Source organism: Phyllostomus hastatus, unplaced genomic scaffold (assembly GCF_019186645.2).
Source record: "Phyllostomus hastatus isolate PE091 unplaced genomic scaffold, TTU_PhHast_1.1 phas_contig_137, whole genome shotgun sequence".
Classification (NCBI taxonomy): Eukaryota; Metazoa; Chordata; class Mammalia; order Chiroptera; family Phyllostomidae; genus Phyllostomus; species Phyllostomus hastatus.
In genome coordinates, this window is record NW_025333583.1 from 17,338,869 (window position 1) to 17,350,003 (window position 11,135).

At 38.9% G+C, this 11,135-nt stretch overlaps 1 protein-coding gene across 1 annotated transcript in view; it reads left to right on the forward strand.

The window, feature by feature from the left end:
- Positions 1 to 10,744, forward strand: part of DYTN (dystrotelin) — a 42,015-nt gene extending 31,271 nt beyond the window's left edge. Inside the window, exons 10-12 of the mRNA XM_045851256.1 lie at positions 4,717 to 4,876; positions 7,105 to 7,609; positions 10,641 to 10,744. Coding sequence (XP_045707212.1) covers positions 4,717 to 4,876; positions 7,105 to 7,609; positions 10,641 to 10,744 — 769 coding nt within the window. The remainder of the gene's footprint in view (positions 1 to 4,716; positions 4,877 to 7,104; positions 7,610 to 10,640) is intronic.
- The last annotated feature ends 391 nt before the right edge of the window (positions 10,745 to 11,135 follow it).

Genomic DNA, 11,135 nt, shown 5'->3' on the forward strand with positions numbered 1-11,135 from the left:
TTTCCTGTGTCGGAAGCATTGCATTAATGAATAGAGTCCCTGATAATAAACTTCCTTGGCATTGCTGGGATTAAAAGCTGTGCTTGTTTGTAGTAGATTATGCTTTAAGTCCACTTTCAATTTGATTTGCTCATTTTTTTGTTTAGGTTTGCATCATGTAGGTCAGAATTGTCTTGTTCTCTCTCTTAACACTATCTTTGTCGGTTTTGAGCACTTGAGTTTTGGTGGTTACATTAAAGCAACTCGTTGTTTTTCATCTTTCTTGTCCTTAAAACAATTTATCTTACACAAGTACTATTTATTTAACAATTTCCAGAATTCAAGAGTAAAATCCTAGGACACTGGACCCTTTATAATATTTAAATAATTTTTTCTATTTTTCAAGCTTAATAATCTCTTCATACTTTCTCCTGTTGACTTGGATAATTTCATTTCCTTGAGAAAATTATCTACTTTAAGATTTTTTTTAATTAGTTAAACCCTGGCTGGCATAGCTCAGTGGATTGAGCTTGGGCTGCAAACCAAAGCATCGCAGGTTCGATTCCCAGTCAGGGGCACATGCCTGGGTTGCAGGCCATGGCCCCCAGCAACTGCACATTGATGTTTCTCTCTCTCTTTCTCCTTCCCTTCCTTCTCTAAAAATAAATAAATAAAATGTAAAAAAAGTTAAAAAGTAAAAATTATTTTATTCATTTAAAAAAAATTTTAGAGCTTCAAATTTCTACTTAATTCAACTCAAATATGGTCACCTTTTATTCCAAAAGAATAAAGTAACATTTGTATCAAAAGAATCAAACCAAATATCTGTTAAGAAAACCTATAATATTCTCAAAATATGTAACTACCTGTCAATTTTGGGCCAACTTTGTATAATCAATTGCATAGTGTTTTCTAAAGAGTAAGGTGGATCAGGTTTACCTGCTGTTTGCAAGGGTGAAGTTTGCTGGAAGTCTTCTGTTCAGCCAAGAACTATGAATTAATGGCAACAGTAATACACATAATTAATTATAATATAATTTGTACTGTTCATTTGAGGCATGTTTTAGAAAACTCAGTAGTGACTTCCTTAAGGAGACACCTAACTTGGCCTCATTTACATGTAACTGAACAACATAAATTTTCTCTTACATGTTGCCCCCAATGAGTGGGCAATTCGAACCCCAACAACATATGCTACCTGTGATCTGCATCCATGAACTATATTGTTCACTGCCTTAGTGGTCGAAGTTGAGCTTTGAGGGGATGGTTCCCAGGTCTATCTCCAAGAGGTAAATTGCACGCAGCTTTGATATTTTCACATCATTCCAGGGTCCATAGACCCTGATATGAAGGATCTACCCAAAACTTCTGAATAGAACTTTCAGGTAAAACACTCTTCTGTCCATGGGGTCTTAAGTTGACAACTGAGTGTCATAGCATCAAGATTTGATGTTACTAAAAAGTAAGGGAAAGGACAAAAATTGGTTTATCTATATATAAGAAAAATGTTGAAGAATTTTAGAAGGGAAGAGATGAGAGAGGAAGGTGAAAGAAAAATAAGAAAGTAAACAAAAAATCCCAAAGAAATGTTTTCATGGAAGGGATGGGAAATGCTTCTTGGTCGTTGGTTTCTTTTTTGTCAGTGTACATTCTACAAATACTTTGTCGTGTTTTCAACCCGTTGTTTTATTGTCCTCCTGTGTACACCTGCCTTTCCCTCTATCACTGTGATAATCCATGCAATCCGATCCTCGGGCAGGTCTTTAAAATGGGGTCGTCCGTAATGCTTTCCAATTATGCCAGAGAAACTTGCGTTGCCACATTGCAGTTGTTCTGGGCAGACGTGGGCGTGGAGAGGAAGTCCTGTGGACCACCCGGTAACCTGCAGCCTGGACCGCAGCCCTGGGGTGTTTCTTCCCATCTGTGCACGTCTGTGCACGCCTCCATCGTCAGCTCCTGTAACTGGAGCCGCTCGGACACCCCTCCTTGCACAGCTACCTCGGCCTCTTAGTGAGGCGCTCGGCAGAAAGGTGCAATTACGTGGGAGGACAGCTGAAAAGCTGCTCTATTCCCTGCCTCAAGGAAAGCCGTTTTCACAATACAGAGTGTTTTCTCCCTTCAACGTGTGTTTGTTCTGAGGGAAGGAATTCAAAAGAGGTTTTGCTGTTTTGGCGTTCTTCCTTTATTTTACTTTCCTTTTACTCCCTCACATCTCTTTTTCATTTTTAAAGTTGCTGCAGACTATCCCGTGTAGGTGGTACATTTCTTTCTTTGATTTAAAAACACACGTCAATAATAATATAAATAAGACCTGCATATATGACAAAGTATTTGTAGGATATACAGTTTAAATAAGCCAAGAAGCATTTCTAATCCCTTTACTGAAAAAAATTTCATTGGGAGAAGGCCAGGGAGTATAGCCACAGTTGCTTAGATGCCTAGAGTAATGAAATGCAATCTCCCATCCAGACGTGTGGAAGCCCAAGGCTGGTACCTGGTGCCCCAGGAGCCGGAGCCAGGCTGGGTCAGTGCAGGATTTGTGCCTGGGTTGCAGAGTGTGCTGTGAGAGACAAGATTTGGTGGGGAAATCCTGAATGAGAGCTGAGAGGACCGTTATTAGTTCAAAGAGACTTGGTGAATGAGTTCAAAGAGACTTTATGACTCTAAGTACACATTTAAGTAAGCATCACTGGAAAAACAAAAAAGTTGAAGAAGATGGAAGGTAGCAGTGAAAGGTATTTTGGGCCAAGAGAAAGAACGTGACCCAGTGCTTTTATAGATGACTGTGGGGAGGGAGATGTTCTGGGCAGCAACTTAACTTGAACAACAGACTACTATAACTTAATTTTAGAATCTAAAGCTCTTTTTTATGTTTAAACATCTCTAAAAAAAACTGTTACATAAAAATAAGATGATGCGACTCTACTTGGAGCATACGAATGAACATTTAGATGCATCGTGCATATGTGGACACAGACCCAAATATTAGTCGCTTTTTTAAACAGGCTGTATCTTTTTAAATATCATAATCATATTCTGATGATGAATTTTTTAAGTGTGGATTAAATTCAAACCCAAACTCATTTTCTCTCTTTCTTGCTTCTTTAGATCATTGGCAGCAGCCTTAGGAGCGAGCTGTGGAGGACCCATGAATGCATTAACGCCCTCCAGAGGGAGAGAAGGTGGGAGCCCTGTGTGTTCCCAACTGCGACAGAAACCAAGCAGTGGCATTTCTTTCTGCTTTTATGGAAAAAATGTCTACAAAGATTTTACCATGTTTTTTTTAATTTAGAAGACATTTTTTAAACTGAGAAATCTTATAATTCCAGTATGCAGGTACTGTCTCTATTTGAAGAGTAAAGCAAAAGAAAAATCATCTGGCTAATTAAATTAAGCTCTGAGTTTTGATTGCATTCCTTGAAAATCAGTTAAACATTTTCAGTGAAGTCTGATCCTGTGTGTGTCTTGTATGTGCGTTCTCCCTACTTCTAAAGAAACCAGTGTACTTTCTCCAAAAGCATCCAACTTCCTACCAGATTTATTAGGTTTGTCGGAACTGCCTACCACCCTAACGTGTCTCAAGGGACTAACTACTCCTTCAGGTCCTGTCTCCTGTGGTCATTCCTTTAAGAAGGCAGAATTTGCCCTGGCTGGCGTAGCTCAGTGGATTTAGCGTGGGCTGCGAACCAAAGCATCGTGGGTTTGATTCCCAGTCAGGGCACATGCCTGGGTTGCAGGCCACGGCCCCCAGCAACCGCACATTGATGTTTCTCTCTCTCTCTCTCTTTCTCCCTCCCTTCCCTCTCTAAAAATAAATAAATAAAATCTTAAAAAAAAAGAAGGCAGAATTTCTAATCCTCAATAAGAAGATCCCCCTGAGGGAATCTTCTTTTTAGGCACAATGCTTGGTCTTTAGTAGATGCCCAATAAATTACTTATTATGTGTATATATACATGATGAGATGTGCTTCATAATATAAATGTAAAAAACATTTTAAAAAATCTGTGATAATTCATGAAAATAAGGTTAACATTTTCAACATAGTTTAACATAGCCTCTGAGGGGAGAACATGCCTAGTGTGGTCAAAGAGTGGCCGAGATCTCTGTGCGGCTGAAGGGCAGTGGGTGAGCTGGAGGAAGCAGAGAGGAGGTCAAAGAGGGAAAGTGGGTCTTGACCAGCTTGTCTGCCTCTGTAAGGTCTGTGGCTTATTCTAAATAAGTAAGGGAACCACTGGAGGGTTTTGAGCAGAGGAGTGACATGGTCTGCCTTACGCATTGCCCTGACTACTCAGTTCCTTCTTAAGCCAACGAACAACTAGACTTGGGAAGAGGAGCCGAAACAGACCCACAGTTCGTGAATTGCATCATTGCTTCTTCCCTGAGGTCTTGGTCAGCTGGTGCGTGTTTGGACATGACATGTATACCGACCCTCTACATGGAGTGTTCCTACACAAAAGGATAATGAATCAAGGCAATAGTCAAATTTGAGTATATGGTGAAGGTATGCATGATGTGTTCTCTAAAACTTCTGAAAGCCAGTGCAATTCTTCGTGGAATCCTGTATGTAATAGACACAAAGGGCAGCTGTGCGTGGTGAACAAAGAGGTTAAAGTAGCAGGATTGGTCCATGTTTGATAACAGTGGATCTTCTATGCACGCATCTTAGTCTGCTCACCTCTGCTCTTGTCTGCTGGCTTCTTGTCTGTTCAACTCACTCAGACCCGTCCTCTTTCCAGGCTCCTTAAAAAACAACTAAACCGACACAAAGACAAGTTGCAAGCTATATATGCCTTCCAAGAAGAAAAAAGTTGCAGGCTTGAAACAAAGATTCACGAACTCACAGCCCACCAGCACAGTCTGTGGACCAAGCTACAGCAAATGGGGCAGAATTTACAGGTATTAAATGTGGGAGACCCTGATCCTTGGGACCCTCTGGAAGCCTGACCTCGAATCCTCTGGCCAAGGGAGGGCTGCAGCCTGAAACTTCGCATCTCACCTTGACCAGCCTGTTCCCTTTCCCTCTCCTCTTCGTGTACCCCAGTCAACTCCCACTTTTATTCTCCACGCACTACGTCCTCCCACTTTGTGAAGGTAGTGCCATTGGGAGAAAATGGTATTGGTACCATTTAGAAACAGTAGACCTGGGGCAAAGGGGTTCTTCACAACTTTCATTCTTAAAACTTTAGGTCCCAGTATCCCTTTTACATTATTTAAAAAATTTGAGAATCCCATGGAGCTTTTGTGGGTTATAACTCTTGCTATTCACTATAATCAAAATTAAAATTGAGGCATGGTTTTAAAATAAATGGGTTAACTAATTTAAAAATAAAAATAATAATCTATTATATATGTAACATTTTTAAACAGTGACTACATTTTTTTTTAACTTAGAAGAGTATCATTTCACAAATTTTAGGAATCTGTTTAAGATTTGCCTTAAGAGCTGAATTTTCATGACTGCTTCAGCATTCAATCTGTTGCAAGATGTTTTGGTTGAAATATAAGAAGAAATCAACCTCACGCTGATTTGCAGTTGAAAAGAGAGTACTTTGATAGATTTTCAGATAACTGGAGATCTTCTCTGATACTACACCAAAGCCTGATAAAGGATTGTTTCTTAAATGATAGTTGCAATATTGAATTTGAAACCATATGTCTATTTTACACTCTGTTTTATTAAAAACACAATGTTCTGTTCCCTTTGAATGAATCTTCTGCCCATGCCAGATTCTGCAACGTTAGGCATTGGTCATTTGGAAGTTCACGGAGCTATGTTGAACTTCCTAATGTTTACCTATTTCATTAGACAAAACAAACAAACAAAAAGCCTCATTCATTAATATCACCACTAATTTCATCAGAAATGTCTCTAATAGCCCTGGCTGGCATAGCTCAGTGGATTGAGCGTGGGCTGTGAATCAAAGTGTTGCAGGTTTGATTCCCAGTCAGGGTACATGCCTGGGTTGCAGGCCATGACCCTCAGCAACCGCACATTGATGTTTCTCTCTCTCTCTCTTTCCCTTCCTTCCATCTCTAAAAAATAAATAAATAAAGTCTTTAAAAATAATAATAATCAATAAATATGTTTAAAAAATGTCTCTAAGAATTGGAAAGTCTGCAAGCTTATGGTGGTGAATGCAAGTTTTCCAAAATTCTAATTTTGCTAAAATCTCAATAGCTAAAATTGACAACACATATTATTAACTGTTTTTCTTACTGTGACAGTCACATTCCATTTATTTTTGAGTTGTTTGCCAAATACCCAAGTCTGAATAACACAGCATGTAAGTAATTCTTCTGCACAGAGCCAGTTTTTGTGTTTCAGTAAGCATCAGAAGTGTTTTACACATACTTCCCATTTCATCACAGACAATATTAAAAAGACATGTTTTATTATAAAGAAAATTCAAAATTTTTTCCTACACTATCGAGGATATTCTTAAGTGGAACTTGCTGGGGGTTTTTTTAAGGGCAAGTGCATGATGACAGATACCATGATGACTAGCACTGTTCATCGATGCTGCCTGGATTTCTGTCAAGGCACCCACAGCTTTAGCTTCACTTACTCTTGATTTTGCACCTTCAATGCAAATATCTACACAATGATCAGACAAGTAACATCTAGGTATCACTGTGAAAGTAAGTTCAATCTCATGGAACTCTTAAAGGGTCTCAGGATCCTCCAGGAATCTGTGGACCACACTCTGTAGGGAGCACACCCCCATATTTTATACCCGTGGATTATCGTGAAACCACAATATACCTACCTAGCATATCATTATGAACATGTTTTTAACAAGACTTTTTGATCTATTAATTCAGTATAGGCTGATGTTTTCGGACATTCCTTATGATGTTTTTAGAACCTGAGCTTCTAGAACCTAGAATTTTTCAAACTTCTTGTAATTAATCCCTGTGATATTTTAATATCACAGCTGTTTTAACTTTTGTAGACAGTTTTAGGTTAACATTGAATTAACAGCATAAAATAAAATTGTGATGAATTTAGAGAGCAGGAAAAAAATCTTGCATTAAAATGTCTTATTGGAACACTAAAATTTAATGCATTTATGAAAAATAGGGTAAATGTTAATTTGTCCATAAATAAAACTTTCTTTCTCCAGGCAATGTTACAGCCAGTCCATTCATCTCCTTCTTGTCAAAATATGGTTTCCAAGGGTGACCATGGAATGGGTGAGCAGTTTGGGAAGAAAGAAGATTCTTCCCGGATCAAGAATGGCATTGAGGATGGTTTGGAATGGGAACCTCTTCCCAACCCCACTGTGGCTGACAGAAGTGAACAAAGTGAAACAAAAGTAGAGGATGCTTTACCGAAGTCAGAACCACCACAGGCCATTTTGCAGCCCTCTTCAATGCAAAGCACCAGGGCACAAAGCCCAACACAAGAGACCACCAGGGAAATCTTTAGCCCCTCCCCCAGTTCCCAGGAGAGACCACTGCAGGACACCCTCCAGATTGATTCTGCTGAAATAAACAGTCCTACTCTGGCACCCATGGAAAGGAGAGAGATGGTTAACATCCAGGAGGAAAAGGATGAGCTGGAGGAGGAGGAGCTGCAAGAATTGTTATCAAAACTTATGGATGCCTTCACTCTAGAAATGCCATCAGGTAAGATTTACACAATCAATGGAAATAGTGATGGCCTTTTATGCTGCCTTTTAAAACACTTGATTTTATAACATTAGCTCAGCAGCTACAATTCATCTAGTAAGTACAATTCATCAACAGAGTCGTGAATCTTTTGGATACCAGTAGCATCTCTGAACTTGATTTCCAGTATTGCCTAATTCATAGGATTGTTGTGGGTGTAAAATCCATGAGATTTTAGTATAGCACTGGCACTCACCACGAATTTAGTAAGTGCTCATTATCTTCTTCATAAGCTATGACTCAGTGCTAAATTCTGAAGCATCTCTATCTAATCCTTTTAGTTATAGTTATTTCTGTTTTGTCATAACATTGTCTTACTTATAGAGTGTTTTGTTATCTTAATATATTGATATTTATATCTACCCCTATTTCTGTTTGAGAAAGGCTCAGATCTTTTATGTTGGCGTAATCATCTAGAGACTGGTAATAAAACAGAGGATAACGTCCTTGTGTGTTCCTGAACCAAAAGAGGCCTCAAAATATTTCTGACTTCATATATTTGTTTGCTAGGGCTGCCATAACAAAGTACCACAGACTGTGTGGCCTGTATTATACACATAAATAAATTTTTTTCTAAGAGTCCTGAAGCCTAAAGTCTGAGATCAAGGTGTCAGCAATGTTGGTGTTTTCTGAGGTCTCTCTCTAGCTTGTAGATGGCTGTCCTCTCCTTGTGTTTTCATGCCATTTTCCCTTGGTGCTTGTCCCTACTCAAATTTCCTTTTCTCATAAGAACACTACACATATTGGGTTAGGACCTGCCCATATAACTTCATTTTACTTTAATGAACTCTTTAAAAACTCGATCTCCAAATAGAACCACATTCTGAGGTACTGTGGTTTAGGACTTCAGTATATGAATTTGGAGAGGGAGACACAATACAGACCATACAGTTGGTAAACTGTAAAATGCGTGCATAATGTCAATTGAACATTGAACTTGGTAGAGCCAAGTCAATGAATTCAGTATTTGGTGACTCTAAAAATCTCTACTGTGAAGGGAGTTGGAGTTAAAATCCTTGTATTAGAGAAAACAAGATCACAAAGATCCCAGAAGCATGCTCAGACTGCCTGAGGCCAAGATGGGATGGGAACTCCTTGTGCCTGATTCTTAGGCTCACACAAGATTCCGCCCACTGTATTTCCATCTAAATAAACATCAGCGGGATCATGATAAGCATTCACAGCAAAGTCAATATCCACTTGACCTTTTAATAAAACCTCACATAAAAATTTGGCTTTATTCTAGAAATATATTTAGTATTTTATATCTTTATCTCATTTTTATTTTTTGTTTTTGTTTCTCCAATTGAGCTTATGAAAGCTGCTGATTTCCAAACTGTTGTGTTGGGTTACCCATCAGAAATGTGGTTGGCTATCTTGCACAGTTCAGATTCTTAATAGACGAGGTTTCCTACACATATTTGAAAGACAATATTCCAACACTGTGTGCAGTTTGACACCTAAAGATGAAAGACTTATGCATATGTTAAGTGATTTTATCAAGGTTTACTATTAGAGGAAAATCATGAAAAAGTAAAGTTTGTTTCCCAATCAGATAATGTAATAATGTATAAAGATTCAATTAGCATTATTCAATATTATAGAAAATATAAAAATATGTCTGAAAAAATTTCAGGGTAAAAATTATGCATACCAAACTTTTGGTTAGTAACTGCCAAATTGTAGATCTTTCTATAGCACAATCCTTACAACAAATTATAAAGGGCCACTCAAACTATGAATTAATAATTATAGAGCCAGGGTTCTCAAAGTGCGGTCCCTAGACCAGCAGGATAACCTGGGAACTTACTAGAAATGCAATTTTTTGTGCTCCATTCTTGATATACTATAGGATATAATAGATAGATTGTTAGATAGATGTATAGATGGATGGATGGATAGATATAGTTTTTGTTTCTTCAGTTGAGCTTAAGAAAGCTGCTGGTTTCTAAAATGTATTGTATCAGCATATATATATATGTATACCTACACACACACACACATATAGAGAGAGAGAAAGAGAGAAAGATATTTATTTTAAAGAAGTGGCTCACATGATTATGGAGGCTGACAAGTCTCAACACCTGCCGCAGCAAGCTAGAGACCCAGAAGAGCCTTTGCCCTGAGTAGTTTCAGGGCAAAGCTGGCAGACTCAAGACTTAGGAGAAGCTGGTGCTTCATTTTGAGTTTGAAGGCAGATGAAAACCGATGTCACAGCTGGAAGACAGTCACACAGAAAAAACTCTCTCACTCAGACTTTGTTCTATTCAGGCCTTCAGCTGACTGGATGAGATCCATCCACATTAGGGAGGGCAATCTGCTTCATTCAGTCTACTCATTCATTGTTAACCTCATTCAGAAACACCTGCACAGACACACCTGGAGTAACATTTGATCAAATATCTGGGCACCTTAGTGCCATCAAGCTGACACATTAAATTGACCATCATGTATACCAGGGGTGTCCAATCTTTTGGTGTCTCTGGGCCACACTGGAAGGAAAAGAGTTGTTTTGGCCCATACATTAAATACATTGAGACATGTAATCACTAAAAAATCTCATAATGTTTTAAGTAAATTTACAATTTTGTGTTGGGCCACATTTATAGCCATCCTGGGCCACATGTATACATTGTATATTGAATCAGAACTCTCAGTGGGAACTAGCAGTCTTTTTTTAACACTGCCCAGGTGATACTCATGTACACCAGGGTTTGGAAAGCACTGCTCTAGAGTGAATGGGCTTTCTGACTTCTGAGATTTCTGCTTGGAGTCATGGGAAAATGCCTTTTAAGAACTCATGATCTGGTTGGATCCTAGTAAACAAAAGCCATCTCATTTGCTAGCTGGTTTAGAGAAAGGGCATTGTCATCTGGAACTGAGGACAGGTGGATTCTGTTCTCCCCTGCCCTAGAGCTTTATCATGATCAGCTTAAGAACCTACAGGTACCTACCTTCTCTGAAGGACTCTCCCGTTTGTCGATTTCAGACCCACAGTCTTCAGTAAACATGGACCTGTATTGTGGAGCCGAGCGAGTAGGCAGGGCCTTCTCCGCCCTCATTGATCGAATCACCTTGGCGAACTTTAAGTGAAAAGGAGTCCAGTCGCAGCCCCTTGGGGTGATGACAACACGTATTTTCAAAATCTGTACTGAAAGAACTAAGCCTTCTACCCTCTGTCTCAATAGTCTGGTGTGAAGCTGAAGAAAAGTTTAATTTTCAATCTCCTTACTCATGTGTCTCAGTTCTTCAGAGGAAAGCCTTTGGGAGTGAAGGGTGGTTGAGGGAAATGGAAAGAAGAAGCCAGATCAAATCCAGATGTGCTGAGTTTTCAGTAGAGAGCCATTCTTACTTTGGAAACCATGGAGGTAATACTCAATTGTGTGATCTATATGAATTTGTGCGACTACCTTCTTCAGTATTATTTAAATGACTTAATTAATGACCTAATTTTCTATCTGGTTGGTCTTGCTAGAGAATAAAC